Here is a 19,495-nt window from a genome sequence, read left to right as displayed (position 1 = left end):
CCCCAGTTTGAAAATCCACATTTGGAACGTATATAAACAATCTGTACAATTCGAACCATTACATATAACCTTTTCTAATTTTTACGGGAATTTACCTTTGTCTTAGCGTATTTCAGCATATTTAAATTTGCCGTTAAGATGTATTGACTCATATCCACAGGCCGAGAGCTTGACAAACTTCATCAGGAAAACCCTACTCACTGTCATTTCTGTGCTACCATAAGACTTCGGGTGTTCCCCTGTCCGGCGTTCGCGCTCATTGGAGAGCTTTTTTTTATTTTTTGTAGAGGAGGTACTCACCTATGTGAAAGTACATATTGTTTTTCGAGCGATGACCAACGACTCGGTGCAGATAATAAACTACCACACAGTCAATCGCAGTTTGCAGTCATCTGAATATCTGACCGGAAAGCATCTCCCGCTGATACCGACCTCGGGCGAGCACCCACCTCTAACGAAGCTCGCTGCAGCTCACTCTTTCCACTTACGATCTTGGTAGCTGAACGCTCTCACCTAGTTGCTCACCTCTTATGTACATCAAAATAACTAGTTGCTCCATCTAAACGTTCCCAGACACGACTCGCTTTCGGAATCCGAGTACCTAGAAATCCTACACTGCGTTGAATGGGGAATGTTTCGAAAATTTAGCCAAAGCGCGAAATAATGGTTAACAATACTCAAGGTACTGCAGGATATATAGAGCAGTTATCAAGATCTAAATTTATTTGTCTGCAAACTTATCTGGGTTCTTAGACCGAAGTTCACCTAGAAGAAGTTGTTTTTGTTTGATAGCCTTGGATGACTAATGTAATTGTTTTTTGACTTTTGATATTCGCTTCTCTACTAGTACTACAACCAACGTTAGTAAAACACTCCTGAATGAACAATCTTAACTACACATATGTATCCATTTATTATATATAAGCGTTGATTACCTAGCCTTTAGAAATTTTGAAAAACTTCATGTCGTATAGAAAACTATGACTTGTAAAAAATTGTCACGAAGTATATACGGGAGTAAACATTTCATATTTTTTTAAATTTAGAACTTATACAAAGCATATATCCGAACTGTTGCTGTACTTTTGTCGTCGTCATATATCTTTCTTTAAACGTTTCGATTCTACAGAATTCACAAAAGGGCATATTAAAAGAAACGAACCCTACGAAATATGTCTATTGGCTTCTGTGTGGGACCTTGCTTCCGGATCGCCGACCGATGTCTGCTCCCTCTTCTTTGTTATTGTGGGGCGTTCGCTTATCCGCCATTTACTCACCAAGGGAGGCGGTCTAATCACCGAACGGTGGGGTCAGCCAGCGCATACTCTCTTTTATCTGTTTCATATACATTTGTCTCTGATTCCTTGGAGGTATTCCCTCTCTCCAGGATGAGCTCATTTTTAGGCCGTTTTCTGTAGTGTGATGGTTCTGCGCGTGTTCATGAAATAACCTAATGAACGTCCATCCGTTAGTCGTGTTTAGCAACTAGTAATTCTGTGAGCGAGTGGAATCGAACTTGTTATGTACGAAGGCCCTTCTGCGATTGCAACTTCTGAACCGAAGGTGCTCTGCGTACCTTAAATATAAGTTCAAAGTTTTGTTTAAAAGCTGCACTAGAAACTTGAAAGAAACCGGAATATCATAGTGGCGATGGCGTTCAACCACGAAGCAGGAACAGCTATGGAGTGCCTTAGCGTAAGGACCAGTTCAATTCATACGACGATGTTGATAGGATAATTCCCAATATACATAGCCGTTTCTTAGTATTTTATAACATTCCCAGTATGAAATCTCAACTGGTTATGAGCCGTGATTGTTAACTTATAGGGCTATATTTTCACGCCATAGCCAAAGCTTACATAATAATATACTGTGAATTATTTAGTAGTGAACTAGAACATAAGCGCGCGCATGCAAAATGACAGATATAATTGTTTTAGCTAGCTCATGTTTTTTCAATAATCCTGTTATTTTATCTGACGAAATTGCAAGAATAAAAAGTTATTTAGTTGAAAAAGATATATGAAAAATGTAACAGTGGCTGTATGAAAAACATAAAATTCTTTGTTCACAATTTGAATGCGCAGGAAATATTAGGCAGTGTGCCAATATGCCAGTAAGCAGAATCAATCTTTTTTATTGGTGTTAAATGCTAATAGCTAGTTTTTCTGTATGAGAAAAAGGTGGCAACTAAAAAAAGGCATAGAGAATAACTAAGTAACAAACACGTACGTAATCTCTACTTTTTTCTTATATGTTGCTGATGTCAATTTTCGCGACCCTCATTCCTAATGCGAATAGATACCAATTCGACTGGCAAAGGAGGTTACGATCGACGCTGAAGGTCGTGAAGTAACGCGTTGCGGTTTTCGGATCGGTGGTGGCATCGACCAAGACTATACGAAGAGTCCTCAAGGTTACACAGACAACGTACGTACCGTTTTGTTTTTCATGCGTAACTAGATATTTCTTTATTCTGAGCCATACGATTGCGGTGCTTCAAAGTTAACAAGTAAATTAGCAGTAAAAATTGTTGCCACGACGAACAAAACTGAGAGTGAATTATTACGAAAAGCATATTGTGACTGTGCCGAGAGAAATTTTCAATTGTCAGCGGTCACGATCAGAATAGCGGGTTTCACTAACAAGGTCCTAGAAACATATTTATTTCGCTTATTATTACAGGGGGTCTATGTTACGGAGGTGTATGAGAATTCACCAGCGCAGCATTGCGGCTTAAAGGAACACGATAAGATTTTGCAGGTTAACGGCTATGACTTCACGATGGTGACCCACCGCAAGGCGGTCGAATATATAAAGCGCAACAATGTACTCAACATGCTTGTCGCACGAAAGGGCGTCACACACTCATAAACAAAACGTGGTAAAAGAAGTTATTCTTATAGAGTATATGTGTCAATGCGTATAAACAAGAAAAAAGCATCAAAAAAAGCCCTAAAATGAATGTTGTCAACGACGAGTACCTCAGTCAGAGAGAAACCGTCATCCACCGTTCGGCCATTTATCCGCCAAGAGGACACACGAATCAGGCCATCAACTTTCAGGAAGCGGGTAAGCACTCCTGCGACACCTAAGTGATATTTTTACTTACTGAATAATATAATAGGTCAAAGCAGTCGATTATAGCCCAGCGTGGTCATGTAACCGTGTCATATAATTATAATGAGCGACCGTACCTAAGTTCTGCTATAATAATAATTAAACATATACTGTTGATGATTGCAAAGATTTAGTAGAGTATAGCGTAACTGTGGAAGGAACGTCTGGCTCCGTGATTTTATGACAATGCCGTCGTATGATGCATGCGTATCGTACAATGTCCACGGCGCGACTAGCGGAACTGAGCGATAAATGTTACAGCATTGTTGTGAATTTCACTGAACAAAGTATACAAAGAACTACGTTAGTGCGTCAACCCCAAATAAAAATCGACCTAAATTCTGATACTAAGCATACCATTTTTAGAAATAAGGTATAATGCGTATTGTTATTCGACGAACAGCGACAAAACAGGGGTAGCAATAAAGCAGAGATTACTTTACGCTAGAACATACAAATGATTTGATAATTGAGTTGATTCCGTACGTTTCGTGATCGGATAGTTTCATATATCTATAGCCATCATCATAACCGCGCTCGAGCTCGAGATATAATGTAACGAGAGAATTGTACGCAGAATAGAATCGCATATATATATGATTAGTAGTTGAAAAAAACGAGGATGCAGGCGGTGCACACGAAAAATCTAGATGAATGTACCGATTAGGTATGAAAATGTGCTGAAACTGTGGAACAAACAAACGATCTGAGAGTGCCTAAGAATAACAGGGACAGACAAACACTTTGGTTAGCCACGAAATCTATGCAGACTTATTTCTGCCGAGTATAAAGTTGTGATATCCCTGTGGTATTGCTATCAGTTGGATGATTGAATCGGCTTGGTTAAATTACGCGGTTCCCTTTAAGCCTGGAATGCCAGTTAACTGTTCAAGAACGGCAGAGTGGTTTAGCATCTCACCTGCGAAAAAAAAGTCCAGTGATTATTTGGGTGCTCCAAAACAATCGCTTTGTGATTGTGCTGAAATGGTGCCCTTTAATCTGACTGCTGTAGAAAATTTACGACTCTGAAACTTACCAAGCAGCTTTAGATGGGGCTTGTGCGAGGTATCGCGTTGAAGGCAAAGTCATTTATGTCAGTGGCAATGATTAGAGAGTCGTACAATTCAACTAAAGACCAATCGTACGGGTCTTAAATCGATTCCACCAGGTCGCGCAACGATTATGAATAGTTAGATAGTGAATCAAGGAAGTCGCTCGTGTAATAAGAATGGTTCCTGTGTGAGATCATATATATAGATATATATATATATATAAGTTGTACTCGCGTTTGATGTTGTGATCTTGAAGCATTTCCTTCCTGCATACCTAATTATCTCAAACTGCGTTAAAAGAATATTGTATCCTGTGCAGTTGTTAAACTGCTCAAAAGGGGATATTCTATTTTTACGTGTGAAACTCTCATAGTGACTATCAGTTTGGTGTCTATGCTTAATGTGTCATCTCATAGTTATTCACCATGTATGTATTAATAATTCTACGGAAAAGCGCAAATTTATATTATTTAATTTAATTATTTAGAACCAATTAAAAGCAGTTAGCAAAAATCTATATAGCCTATTGTAAGTATAGTAAAGCTTCAGCTCAGGTATGTTTGTACTATAGACTCAGTTGACTAACGATATGATTAACATCGTACCGCCAATTAAATAGAAAATGATAAATGAAGGTACGTTGTAGTCCTACTGTCAAAAAAACATCAAGTTTGAATGCCATTATAATCCGACAAAAATAATCCAGGTACAGCTGAGCCACTATCCGTCTGTAACACAAGCCAGAGTAACCTAGACCAAGATTGTACGCCACAAGTTATTGATCTGTATGATAACTTCAGTGGACCGATCTAATAACGTTACATATATTAAGTGTTCTCCTCTGTGCCCAAACGAAATTTAAAAATAGCTTGAAAGTTCCACAGGTTTCTGTCACTTCACGACTTCTCATTACGACTAGCAACTACCGATTCCACAAACTATATACCTTCTGTATGCAGCTATGGGTATATAGAACGCATCGAAGCTACCAGCATATATTTAACTATCATCTAAAGAAGCGTCTTCAAATTGACAATTACGACAGCTCAGCCCATTGCGTTTGATGTTTACCTCGACGCACCCCCGACTACGATGTACAATCTTCGGCCGGGGCCATTGCGCCAGCTTTATATAATCCATATATATATTAAACAGACAGAAAAATAGTCACTGAGCGAGGTAAGCAAACACTGGAGCTACGACGCGCTGAATAAGTTTTAGTGGACCCCTATTTATATGGTGGAGTAAATCTATTGAGTATTATGATTGGGTATGTACATAGTTCTGTACGTTTGTATGCGAATACAGATGAAATGAGTATAAAGAAAAAATAAACGTGTGATATCCACTCGCGTATTTTAGTAGTTTTTTATTTGTTCTGTTCTTTCAATCAAATGCATTCCGATTTCAAGATACTACTGCATAAGCCTAATTTAAACATACGAGCCACTGAGTTAAAATGATTGAATTAATTTAAAGCCCAAAATAAATTGGCAGGGCTTACTAACTTGAAAGCAGAGTCTTTAATCTCAGAAATTGTGGCACTTTCTAACTTCCCGGCGTTGCCTTGACAATTCGAGGGGTTGTCACAATAGCCAAGAAATGCGTACAGTTAATAATGTTTCAGGTTAATCAACGTGTTCCAATAATACGTATTTGATAGTATATGGTTTAGGAGTGCCGAAGTGTTTCGTTTAAAGTCTTTTTTTAGTCTTTAGACTTTGAACGTAAGTTTGTTCCAAACAATTGATATAGGCAGCTTAATCATACTTATTTGCCAGCCCAAAACAACACTCCGCAGAATTTAAGACAAGGTATCAAATATTTTTTAAGGAAGTTAAAAGCGAATAGCATCATGTAGATCAGGTTTGATGACTAGTCTTATTTAACTCGTATAACCCTGTCTCTGCAAATCTTGGGCATTGATTCGGTATTAAGTATAGTATAACTTCGAAATCAAAGGCTTGCGGAGATGGCTAGCGTACTATTGCTCCATTAGTCGGGTTGCTCTCCCCGTCGAGTGCTCCTTCTCGCCAGGACCGCCAAGCCGCCAGCGGAGTCTTACCCCTACTTTTCCATTGAACCCGGCTGTATAGGTGCATCTTCTTCTGGAAGTTAGTCTCGCTCCTGCACTTCCGTTAGTGGCGTACGACACAGCTCTTCGGGTTTTTCCTTTGTAGGCACGATGTCGATAAGGAGGGCCGTAATCTTCTTCTAATTCTTTTTATTTTCGGTCATTATTTCTACCATTTCCTTTACGTTTATCTTAGCTATAATGTTTCAATATGCCGGCTTATTTCTCGCTCCGTTTAGTGTTTGGCAGTAAACCACGGCATGTTCCACTCCATCGGTCTCCTTTGACATATAAAGCACGCAAATCTTTAACCCAAGCCTTGCCGATTTTCGCCGTGCATGTCTGAAACCGTCTATAGCCTGGCAAGACCTGAGTGGTACATATACTTTGCGCATGCCTCGTTGGTCCATCTTTCAACATCTGGAATGAGATGTCGAGTCCACCTACCCCACATCTCATTTTCGCTGCTGGCCTTAGCAGCTGCGCCTCGACGTTGTTACCTGTTCCTATGGTTGCGGGGGCCATGTCGTCATTTAAAAGGTGTTCCGGTCTTTCACCAACAAGTAAGTCCTATAAGATCATTCTGGCTAGAACTAACAAATCTTTAGTCGAACCAGTACTATACGATCTTACTACGTGTATCGCTGCTATGCTTTGAGCATTTAACAGAGCATTGCAGTTAAGCCCTGTCTTTAGCAGCATATTTGTCCATATGAATGCGGTGTAGAGCGCTATAGGCTCCGCTACGGAAGTGAGGAGCTCCCACTCTATACAGAAGTCGAGAAAAGTTAAGGGCCATTTTTCCGCCTACGCGACTACTTGTTCGACCTGTTTCCTCTCACAGTCTACAGTGTCACTCCAAGATATCTTGCTTTCCTTCATATACCGATTGGGACTTCTAGATTGAGGTTGACTCTTCTGACCCTCCTTCGAGCGGCGAGACGCAGTGCCTTTGTTTTCTAGGCAACTGAGCTAAAATGGTGTCCTTCTATTCACTGGTTTTCCGTTTGGGGGCGTCGTTTGCTCTATGCTAAGGTCATCTTCTGTCTGGACTTTGACGATCAGTACTAGGATATCTGCACATGCTACTGTTTCTAGCGCTTCCAGATGGTCTGCGATTTGTAGAATCGTCCCTTTCCGGAAGGGCTAAAGATTCGCATTGTAGTTTGTATTGTATTGTAGCATTGTAGGGTATCGTATTTAGATGCAGTCAAACAGTTTTTTTTAAGCATCGATGCATTCGCTGTAACTGCCCCCTTCTAATACTTTTATAATTTAGATTTTGGGCAAAAGTTTAGTTGGTGAGAACAAAATCTATATAATTTTTTATCAATAGATATGCCTCATAAAGCTATATGGTTCATAGATTATATCGCATGGTTCCAGAGAAGAATAAGAGCAACTATAAAGAGCCAATTTTAAGCAAACTTTGGAAATAACTACCCTTTCAGAATACAGGCGTCCCATAGCATCAAAACATCGATCATGTTGTGTTGTTACTGTGGAAGACGTCAAAGAATATTTGGTTAAATAATCGGAGTGCATAAGTCGATAGAATCCCCTAATCAGCAGAGCGTCTCCATCGCGAATAGCCTATGAAGCTTCGTGTATTCCCAATTAAAAACCAATCCAACGATAGGATACCGACCAACTGTAAATATGATGGTATTGTGCGTAGTCATTCAATAAATTTTCATTTTGTATTTTACAATTTTATATAATGGTTCGATTCAGAGCATAATCTTGTATATATAAAAAAAAAAAAAAGAAAACTTTTTTTGAGTAAATTTTCTTGCGAGAAGTCTCCCGCCGTATGATTCGTCATGTGTTATTAGGCCATTCTCTAGGGTTTCGGTTGATGATTTATTTGTAATTAGATGTCGGCGTATCATCAAGGGCTTCGTAAGGGCTGTAAAATTATCACACAGGGCGATCAAATACACTAGTTCTGCACGGCGCATTCGTTGACCTTACACCGTCTTTCATCTACGGTCAGATTTGGCGCTGTCATCGAGTTATCAGACTGTGCATTCGATTACTATGCCAAGAGTTTGACTCTCTTAAGGAACTCGAAAACACGGTTTTATTGTCGACGAGTATCTTACGGTACCAGATGTCGCTAACGTCTACTGCCGGTTGTATCGTCACCTTACGTCCGAAACTATTCGATACTGCCATTAAATTGGGACTTTTTCTGTAGGGCGCCGCTATTCTTTTGCCTAGCACCTTTCCACTTGGAATTAGACATTAAAATGTCCAATGGACGTAAAAATGCCAGTTTTGTGCGACGGATCTCTTAGACCTCAAGCTCTGCTTTCGTAAAAAGCCTGTTCGATTGCAGTGATGCGTTCTTGCTCTTTGGGCCCTGATATCCGGCTACCTCTCTGCTGGCTCTGTGCTCCAATCTCTGTTCTTGAAACGTCTGCACTATTAATGTAAAGCTCTAGCTTGAGGCCTTTTTGTCTAATATTGTCATCACACTTCGATGAATTTCTTCTATGTTATAGCCTTCAGAATACAAAGAATTTACTACTGAGCATCGATTTTCTAGACTAAAAATGTTTCTCCGTCTGAAATCATGTCTGCTGCAATCGACTTAGCTGGTTTTCACTGATGAGCTTCTACAAGAGTGAAGTATTAAGGAACTAAATGTCGTCTGGAAAGGGCTCAAAATATAAAAATTATTCAACATCGAAGTCCACCGAGTATGCGGTAGCCTTTGTAATAGCCTTATACTACCATGTGTTTCGAAAGCAGAAAGAACAAAAACTAGACAAAAACCTCTAGTACATGCCGTCAAACTTTGCCATATGCAACAACTGTTATTATAATTGCTCGGTTTCTGAATGTTTGCGAGATATAAAATAGGTAAACGTATATGTACCATTTGCGTAATAATGTAATATATAAGACGGCGATGATGATGAATGAATTTTTTGATGAAAAAAAATGATAAACTACATAGATATGAAGATGAATAGTCTGCGATGTGTTAGAAGTTTCGCGTCGATGATGTGACGTATTTCCCGCTGTTCGTTTCGAGTGAACTCGACTATTTACTTAGAATGGCAAGTTTCTGTAGAGAATTATTTCATAAAACACGTTGTGCTAGGAACAGATTTATCCCGAAGCCAGGACCATTTTGCTTCCTTCTCATAAATCAATGTCATATATTGATCTCCAGTAAAAACAGTATTCCTTAGAGATATAATACTATATTATATGTGTAAAAAAACAAAATTTCCTGAAACCTTACTTTTTTTTTGTTAGTCCTTCGCGACTTCCTGTAGTCGTCGGCCCATGGTGTCATGTGTGTCACGGCATCAGGTGAAACCTATGGACTGGTATGTGACCATTATTTCTGGTTGTACGTTTCCAACCACCATCGGTCAATAATCGTTATATAGTCACTAAGTTTGCAATCCATTTGCTGTTATTGGTTATTGCTGTTGCAAGAGATTACTGTTTAGATAGCGTTGTTGGCCTGTCGGCCACCGAACGATAAGTCCCATAGACCAAAACTTGCCTTTCCTAAATCGAACCCTCCAAGTGATCTAATTGAACTGACTTTTTTTTCTATGCATCCTGAATAGAACTGTGTATCAAATGACTGCGAATACCTTTCCCCAGGAAGGTTTGTTTCTTCCATTTGATAAAACATTATGTTAATTTGGGTAATCTAACCGTATCCCGCGATCTGCTCGACAACCGTTAAAACTTCTTAACGATTTTTATTATATTATTTTATATTTGTTCTATTCCAGCTCTACAAAGCGTTTTAACATTAAATTTAAAGAAAACCTGTTGATGCTTCGCGTTTTTGCAATTTACTCGCAAAATACTGACATTTTTCTAAATGTTTCTATCACTGATAAAATATAAATTTGTTGAGTTTATTTTTTCAGCTGTGTGAATATTTTCTCTAGAATACAGTTTCTTTTTCTTGTATGGGGGCTTCATGCTAATTCACTTAATTAGCAGAATAGCTGATTAGATTTGAATGAGATATGGTCTATACTATTTTATTCGATGATCACCTTTTCTTGGTGGTAATATGAATTAAAATGGGACAACTGAATAAATACGGCTAATGGCTGCACTAAATTAACGTAGTCACTGATCCACTTAAACACTTAGTCACTTAAACAGGAGAGTTGCAACGAAAGAACAGAATTGATGTAATAGGGTTTCAGGAGAACTGTTGGGTTTGTAAAAATTCGAATCCGGAATAGAGCAACAATTCATGTTGGCGCTTGGATACAGAATGAATCAAATGATAGAATCGAATATCCTACCATGAGAGCGGGATGGGAAAGCTATAGCCGGAAAAATGTCGCTGACAGGTTGACTAAGTCAGCGAAGAAATTACTGGAACTGGATTGACTGCAAGAGAACGGAATGACGGTACTATTTAATATTAAATGAATTGCAACTAAATAACTATAGAGGTCTGTCTGCAATTGGGCCATAATTTACTTTTAGCTAGATGTAGAGCAAATGAACACGTAGCTGGTCATGTATGTCCAATAGAATCGGTCTTTGAAATCATCTTCTTTAGGTTTTTTTTTTGGGTTTTTGTTGGGAATATCATATATATATATAGGGACTGATGCAAACTGGAATGCAGTGGGTTGGAAGAATATGGCAGTCAAATATTTATAAAGTGATCTAAAAAAAAAAAAAAAGATTTTGGATACACAAGAACTGTTGGATCTTATGCCATACTCTCAATATTTTACCTGCTTTACTTTTAATATTCTTTCTGTATTTCCTCTTCATCGGTATCAGTCGAAAACCCTTGGCGAAGTGAATATAAACATGTTCCTATATCTAGATAGGAATTTTCAAGGAAAAAAAGCCGTTTGAAGACTGGGAATTGAACAGTGTTCTTCATAGGGAGAGAGCTATTAGCTACCGCTCGATAAATTTGACGAGTTGAATAAAATCCAAGGCATGTTTCTCTATGTAAAATGGATACTTCGGCCTGAAACTAGTGAAAACCTGAATGTGACATCTTATATGGCACTAAAATGGAAATCTATTCCAAGGAAATTTCAAATGGTTTTGAAAAAGCTTCTAGTGCGTGCCAATTGGAAGGTTGAAGAAGCCGATATGACGAACGGTTTTGGCAACGTCTACCGTTATGTAGGCATAGAGTTAGAACCTGTGAAGCGAACTGCTCGCTCTTGCCAGCCAGCGAAAAAATTAAGCCAGTCCACTTCCGTCAGGTAACATAAAATGTCGTAAGGTAATAATCGGAAAGTAAGGGTACGAGAGTTCCTGGACCAGGGGATTGCAACAGTCCTAACGTTGAAAATGCTTGACAGACAACTAACATTTATTTTATCAGTCTGAAGACCCACAAATAGATCTGTCGTCTTATATTTTAGCCTAGTTCTACCTTCTGCTAATAGTCAGTACATTCGAAACGCAATTTAGAAAATCCAAATAAAATAAGCGGAGTGAGCTGTTAGTAATGCCAGATGGTCTACCTTATGAAGGCCTAGCATGAGATTTCGTAATTACGCTCAGTAAGTGAAATAAATCGGTGATATAGTAATAAAGTATTCAATTTTAATAGTTTTCGTCAATAATTCTCCAGTGGATCTAAATTTACCTGCAGCTTGTGCTTTTGTACTATTTACTAACTTTATGAACAACATTGTTGTCATTACAATATTAAATCGCAGTATATTAATAAATTATTATTAGTATTAATAAGTTAATAATATGTTATAATAAATATTTTTCGCGCATTATATTGCGGTCAAAAACAAGCTAATAACTTATCTGATAAATCGATGCCTCCCCAATGCAACTTGTTTATACAGGCAAAAGAATATCGATAGTCAGTTTATTGCACACGAATATCCTTCTTGAGCAGAGAAAGTAACAGGGTACCGAGGGAAGGATCTAGAGAAAGATGCTAACCGATCGATCATCAGAAGAAGAAGAAGAAGCTCGCCTCAAAGTTAGGAAAAAATGCTTAGTATTAGCTTGGGTAAGGGTCCGCCAACTGTAAATCGATCTTTCCCGCCTATTAACGTACGCTCTTTGTAACTGTAAACGTGTTGCAATATTTTTTCCAGCCTGAGAAACTTAATAATTGAGTGATATATTAGTATAAATTTAGGGGAAAATCTACGTGGTACGATCATGATAAAGCCAGTTCTTGGGCGTGACATTATATTGAGGAAGTGTGTAGTTGACTGATTTATGACTATAAGTCGTAACAGTGGTACCATTAGTTTGAATGTTAGGCTAATAGTTCTCATCTGCTATCTTAAATCAATGTCATTACAAAAAAATATCATAGGCCCAGATGCATACGTCCCACTTTAACAGATTCATACAAATGACTCATGGACGAAACAATGCATTACAGACTTTTTATAAATACTTTGTTTATTTGTTTCAATTCTAAGCAATGTTGTTAGACGGTATCTTTTTCTACAAACAAGATACTGGCAAAAAATAAATTTTACCATCTCGAGATTTCTTCGACGCTTGTAAGCCAATGCGAAGGTGTGTTTAGTCTTTTTAATATGATAATCTAATACTTGTTTCCCATTCTAATTCTGAGCATTTTGTCAACTAAAAAACTAACGCCTGATACTACTCGAGCAAAGTAATAGAACTTATCCCCGTTGTCCCAATGTGCAACCCTGCAATTTTTGCGAACAATTTTTTATTTCATTGCGACTAATACCTAAATGGAAATCTAGCACAGAAAATGGCAAAAACTGATATCTAGAGGAAATTAGTGAAATTAAGAAATGAAATTAATAATAATGATATTGACTAAACGATGGCGCGAAACTGGAGTGCCAGTATAATTAACAGAATATTCCGAATTTCCACGTGATATAGGATTAAAACGTTGTTTACAGGCACCAAATTACACTGTATGTACATTAAAATTAAATATGAATGTTTGCAACGAGTTTTTCATTAATTTCGTTTTTAAGTTCTACTATTATATTATTCTATATTCAACTAGTATATGCGCCTTAGAAAATTGGATTCCAATTATGATGATGAGTAATAGCATCAAAGTTGCGTAACATGCCCTTGATTGAAAGTTAGCACACGATTATATAAGATCAATTGTCATTGGAGTCATTTACATACATGTCTACATACATTACTATGTATGTAACACACATTTACCGTGCGCAAAATATCTATTGCTCAATCATCGGACGTTCGCCTTAACAACGCTCATTTTTAGGCATTATTAAAAAGGCTTGACGAATATTTTTGAGAAGTCCCTTTATATGGCATAGCTAACTTATCCTGAGTTGAATAGACTTACCATATTGATGTTCTAACATTGTGAATTAATTTCGTCCTATTTCTTCTTATAAGCTAAATGTCAACAACATGGACGTACGTAGTAAAAGTAGCTCTCTTTGTTACCTAATCAGCAATACCTGTTCGCTAAACGCAATGAGCAATATTAAGACGAGCATAAACAAACGTTACAAACAGCCATGAGCGACTACTTCGTTCTTATTGTAACTTTATAGAATAACTTTTAAATGCTTTTTTTTTTGTTTTAATCATTCGTAATTTAATACGTTTAATAATACGTGGTATTAACGATGTACTTTCTAAGTGACGAATAGGCTGCATGTGGGGAGACTTGAGAAAATCATTGCTAACGTCAATGGGTGGTAAATGATGTCGAACAAAGGTGCCAACGATAAACCTTGATGGCCAGAAAGGGTTTTATGCAATAATGACAACCCATAGAGTTGTATTTGCTTTGTTACGGCTTTTTACATGATTGGCACGCAGAAGGCGGCTTTTTGTTACGAAGGTATATGCTGTTCCGGTTGGATTACTTGCTACCAATATTAGTAAGGGATTCGGCTTCTCTATTTATTTAAGGACACTCGAAGAAAGCAATACAATCCACATCAATATTCGTGGTGTATCAATCATTCATCAATCATGGTGTACTCCATTAATATTTTGATTTTCATATGCTTCAAGAGACAAAGGATTGCTTGATGGCAGTATTGGACGAAGAACATTTATATAGTGAAACCAATGAAGGTATTTCAGTGTGCTACAATCAGAAGTAACTTACATGGAAATCCGCGAAAACTGTTAAAAATATATAAAAAAAAAAACAAAGAACAACGAAAGTTTAGTTAACGACATTAATATAAAAATATACATAGTTCCACGGTCCATTGCACCCACTTCGTAGGACGCCATCAACTTGGGTCATCCTTTTAGTCCACCAGGTGAAATAGGTGTATAACGATACAGTACTTCGTCGTCAGCGTAAATATTAGCTGCGGCCAATGTAGTCGATAGCCCAATATGATACGTTTTAGCGTGCTAACATATACTTATGCCAGAGGCTTCGTAAATTAGAAAGAACGCTTTTGAGATCGATTCAGTCGTTAGTATGGCATTGTGATTATTGATGTCCAATTATTTCCCAAGATTCTCATAAGGCTAACTGAATTTTTCATATAATGGCGAAGAAAAGGTGTGGCAAAAATAGATTACCTTACGCATGGTGTCACAGAATTTAACAGGTGTATAAAACCATAACTGTTTTCATGACGGAGTGTCTATTAACGTTTTACTTGGCCAGTTCTTATATGAACTATATGTTTTGTAAAAGAATAATTGAGTAAAATTATCTAAACCTGATTTTATTTTAAAAAAAAATGATGATGAAGGGAAATTAATTATACATTCTAAGAAAATAAGTAAAAAACAAACCTAAAATAGTCCGGATTGCTACGGTTATGAACATTAGGAAGGGAGAGGCGTGATTCAAAGTACGTACATGTTACACCTTAAAAGTTTGTGAGCGCGTGTGTGTGTGTGTGTATAGCAATTTCGCTATTTAGCGTTAAAGGTCAAAGTCGAACAAAAGGCGATAGGCTTATTTTTGCCGAGGAACTATGGACCGACAAAGAGTCCGTCAGACATTCGTTGCAGAGCGTAGACCAAAAGCGCAGTGAATTATATTTCTGGTGCATGGAGCTAGCGTAACGTGGTTTACATAGTTCAGTACTAAAGCTTATAAAACCATATTTGAACAACTATACTGCCTAAGCCATGCAGCGGCTTCTAGTAGCAGCAGTAGTTATCGCCACCGTGGCTTTTGCGGACGACGTGGATCTCAGTTTACTCGCTCTAAAAACCAGTAAGTCCATTTTCTTTTGACAAAAACGCATCTCTCTCAATGTAAAATAGAATCAAGCGGCAACATTTTTTTGGCTGATTCTCAAGCGCTAGTGGTGCTTCACAGCTTCTCGTTTTTCAAATTTTAAGGACGCTGCCGTGGAATGTGCCTGTAGAAGGGAAAATTAAGCAGGCACATAAAGGAGTAGACGAAGAAATCGTATTATCTAACCTCCGTAAACGGGTTCAGTTTTGGCCTGTTTTTAGGAAGTCCTGAGTTGGTGTCGACAAGCTTTTGATTGGTGTGATCGACAAAGTAAGACAGGATAAGATTCTGGGTTTGATATCCAGCTGAAACTAAGTTAACCCTCAGTGTCATTGTCAAGATTGGGTACCGAGGCTTCGGTCATTGAGACAAGAGGATTTTACTCTTTCTGTTTCTTGGTATTCAAAAATTTGCCTCCTCCTTCAATATTTTGTTAAAGCGCACCGGAAGGGGTTGAATAAATCTAACAATACATACGTATAACAAGCTAGCCAATTTTAGGTAGTTGTAGTTCTTCAGTTTTAGGAAGACGTGTTTGCACACTTTACAACATGAAATTTGTATCTAGGTAACATGAACTTTTATCTTAATTGGACGCCTTCTGCACAAATAATCCAATATACCCCAATAGTATCTCTTGCGGATATATCGAGTTTTTGGCCAGGGTTAACTTTAAACACAGAATATCTTAAAATGTATGGGGTATTTTTCCATGAGTTAAACCGAGATGCGTACCGTCAGTTAACCTTTTGAAAGGGTCAGTTAATTCGTGCAAAACCGGCTAAAATGAACACAAATACACATCTGTATTCGGAATGAAATCCTTATTACTGATTCTACTTCTCCTTGCAGATCCTTCCTTCAAATGGATAACGAAGTGTGTAAACGAGCACAGCGACAATGAAAAATGTTATGTACTATACGATTCCCTTAATACAGCCGAACGCGCCGAGGTGATCAAGGTGGAGCTAAAAACGGTACTTTTCATTTTAACTTTAATTTCATTCGTCAAAACGTATATGGTGTGCTGGAGATTTGAAAAAAATACAAAATTTCCAGGGAGGGATTTCTATGCAAAAAACAAATGTTGGTTGTATAAAGGATGCTGAGAATCCCTTTTTCTCCTTAGCTATAGATTTGTTAGCATCAAATGATGCAAAATACGCTCTATTTAATATTGCAGGTCAAAAGGTATTTTAGGGAATGAGGCACAAGCAAATATTTCTCACAAAATGACAAAACATTATATGCCTCATTTTGAAAAAAGCGCAACTGTTAGGTAGCTATTGAAGAAATTAGTTTTAAAAAGTTGAAGGATAATAAATGGAACTCTGTCTACATGCGACTGCCGCCAAGATTGCCCCTGAAGTTCGATGGACGTATCATGTGCAAGATATCGGACAAGCTGTCCCTTCGGTTACAATCGATTGGCAACGAATTCCTGCGTCAAATGAAACTCTATTTATTTACAAATATTCGAAGACTACTTAAATCTATTGCCCTTACAAACATTGCTCAGATATGCCTCGTCATTTTATCAAGATCATATCCGAGACTATCCCCTAATATTACAACCCGACACATTATCGATTGCCAGTAACCTATGCACCCAAACGATATACCTATAGAGAAGTTTTGGTCTCTGATCTTTTTACGGATTTCTACGGAGAGGCAATCTTCGCTCGTGAAAACTCGTTAATAAAACAAGCTGATTTTGCAAAGAAAGAAGAGATTAGGAATCCTCTACGGGGATTGTTACGGAAATGTTATAATTTATTATAAGCGAATATAAGGTTTTTGACTATAAACCTTATCGACGATCACACCATTAAAGCTCAGCCTCGGACTATTTTTATCTTCTAGTGGATATTATATTTAGACTCGTACCACTCATATGAAAAAGAACTATCGTCAAAGTGACTTTACAGTTGCAATCGCCTTCTGTGAATTTCGTTGTAGCGCAACACACATATTCTGAAAGCTACGTCCATTTTGATTCGAAAAATGTAACAGGATCAAAGTCTTTAGATCTTGAAATATCGGCAAATGTTACAAAAGGAACTTATAGAACATTACTTTGTGCTCTATGTTCTACGTGTTTCTTGGGGGGCAGTGAACGTGCTCCACTATTAATATGGTCTATTCTTCAGTTCAGGTTCAATATCATGACTGCCCCACGAGGCTTCATGCTGACAAATATGAAAGTTCGAAAAGGTTAAGAACAAATTAGGCCAGTGAAATCTTTTTCCCAAAACGAAATGTCACGTTATGGCTAGTTTTCATAGAAGTTCTGAAACACTCGACAAAGTTTTTTTTTAGGCAAACCGCAATAGGGATTAGATTTAAAGTGCTCAAACACTGGATTACCAAAGCTTTACATTTGGATCTTCAATACAAAAACTAAAATTTCACGTACGGTTAATATTAAATAAAATATATTATTATAGATGAAAAATCGAAATAGTAAATAATAAAATAGATAAAACATTTGAAAAATTAAAGCAAATTAGGTAGAATATTTGCGGATAAAATAAAGTGTATTTTCAAAATGGCTGTTTTAAATCCCGAATTAAAGCTGTAATTGCGGTAAATAGTAATTAGGTTGAGCGATTGGAAAGAATAACACCTTTAGAATGTGCAAAATATTTTATTAAAATTCCTTTTTTTCTCTCAGAAATCAGCTCAGAAACGGGCTCAGAAACCACCCTATATAACACTAATTTTCTTGAGAATAATGCCAGTTGTTCAGCTATTTGCACACCATAGTTATATGCAAACAAACATAAAAACGAACGAAATTATGCTATCAAGGATACGAACAACCTTTTGTTAATACTAACAGGGTACTTTTTAATACATTCGATAGGCAAATGAAATGACACAGGAAATTTCAAAACCATATTGTAAACGTGGCCCTCGCAGTCTGTTCGTACTGTAAGACAAGTGAAAATATATATCTTTAATTATACGCAAATAAACTTATTTTGCTTGTATATTTACTTTAACCTAGGTCTATTAAATGTATCTTTCGTTAGTGCCATTTTTGACAGTTCAGGGTATGGGAGTTGAGTCGAGCTTTTGTAATACTCTCTTTTAAAATTATACACTCAAAGAGTTTTCAACAGATCGAGGAACAATTTTCGAAATGGCTTTTTAATTCAGTTACCTGAAGTGGCGATAACGGACTGTAAATAACCTTTTGTGAGACACATGGTCTGCAGTATGCCTGAACAAGGCCACTCAATTTGTATCATCTTACTCCTTTTTGAATAAAGGAATATATAATGTAGAGAGTCCAATAAATAGTGTAAATAAAGGTCATAACCGAAAGCAGGTTCAATATTGTTCATAGTTCCTGAATACGGCAAACCTTATTTTCTGATTAAAAACAAAAAAAGTGACTGCAATATGAAGGTTTTCATAATAATTGACATGCGCAGGCGTGTACATATATAAGCTATGAAGACGTTTAAAAGAATAGTACTACGGATAAGATAGCACGCAGAACTAGCTAGGGACGCGAAGAGGTTGAAATATTTTCATGAATGACACCAGCGAACATATCACGCACCAAGCATTTCATTTTCCAAGTTTTTTATTTATCTTATAGGTAAAAATCTTTATATTTCCATGCAAATATTGCAAACTGTTTTAACTATAACGAATATTCCCTCCCTTCTCCGTGCCGGTCTTTTTTACTTTACTTTGTTTCAATGTTTATATTAAAAAAAAAAAAAAAAAAACTATTTTTGATTGCTCTCTTATTTTTTTCAGGAAAAAATTAATTTAACGGATGAAATATTTAGTCGGCTCACGGATCTTATCATCAAGTCTGCGAGGAAAGCCCTCCATTCAAAGAATACAAACACCGCAGAAACCGGGATGATAGATATTGACGATAACACAAGACCAACAACTAGCACCGCAGAAACCGGGACGATAGATATTGACGGTAACGCAAGACCAACAACTAGCACCGCAGAAACCGGGACGTCAGATACCAACAGGAATACAAAACCAACAATTAGTACCGCAGAAACCGGGACGTCA

At 37.4% G+C, this 19,495-nt stretch overlaps 3 protein-coding genes and 1 long non-coding RNA gene across 5 annotated transcripts in view; 2 read left to right on the top strand and 2 right to left on the bottom strand.

Moving 5' to 3' along the window:
* Tmx3 (Thioredoxin-related transmembrane protein 3) overlaps window positions 1-1,226 on the bottom strand; it is a 6,966-nt gene extending 5,740 nt beyond the window's left edge. For both annotated transcript variants that reach the window (XM_022836429.2, XM_022836430.2), the window contains exons 1-2: window positions 1,163-1,226; window positions 301-610 (exon numbers count right to left, since the gene is read on the bottom strand). In XM_022836429.2, the coding sequence (XP_022692164.1) occupies window positions 301-316 (16 nt within the window). In that variant the 5' untranslated portion in view covers window positions 317-610; window positions 1,163-1,226. The remainder of the gene's footprint in view (window positions 1-300; window positions 611-1,162) is intronic.
* Window positions 1,227-1,566: 340 nt separating this feature from the next.
* LOC111262287 (tax1-binding protein 3 homolog) lies at window positions 1,567-5,528 on the top strand. The gene is made up of 3 exons (XM_022836435.2): window positions 1,567-1,695; window positions 2,302-2,430; window positions 2,686-5,528. The coding sequence occupies exons 1-3, from the start codon at window positions 1,651-1,653 to the stop codon at window positions 2,872-2,874; spliced, it is 363 nt and encodes a 120-aa protein (XP_022692170.1). The 5' UTR covers window positions 1,567-1,650; the 3' UTR covers window positions 2,875-5,528.
* On the bottom strand, window positions 3,234-10,188 carry LOC147753225 (uncharacterized). Its single transcript, XR_015311875.1, has 2 exons — window positions 9,503-10,188; window positions 3,234-3,398 (listed from the first exon to the last, which is right to left on the bottom strand). It is a non-coding gene; the product is annotated as an uncharacterized LOC147753225 (long non-coding RNA).
* Window positions 10,189-15,152: 4,964 nt separating this feature from the next.
* LOC111262286 (uncharacterized) lies at window positions 15,153-18,450 on the top strand. The gene is made up of 3 exons (XM_086969018.1): window positions 15,153-15,421; window positions 16,298-16,422; window positions 16,802-18,450. Exons 1-3 carry the CDS (start codon window positions 15,334-15,336, stop codon window positions 16,934-16,936), a joined length of 348 nt encoding a protein of 115 aa, XP_086825144.1. The 5' UTR covers window positions 15,153-15,333; the 3' UTR covers window positions 16,937-18,450.
* Window positions 18,451-19,495: the final 1,045 nt, after the last annotated feature.

This window comes from Varroa jacobsoni, unplaced genomic scaffold, assembly GCF_002532875.2.
Source record: "Varroa jacobsoni isolate VJ856 unplaced genomic scaffold, vjacob_1.0 scaffold_642, whole genome shotgun sequence".
NCBI lineage: Eukaryota > Metazoa > Arthropoda > Arachnida > Mesostigmata > Varroidae > Varroa > Varroa jacobsoni.
The sequence above is the reverse complement of the archived record's forward strand: the minus strand, read 5'-3'. Positions and strand labels throughout refer to the sequence as shown.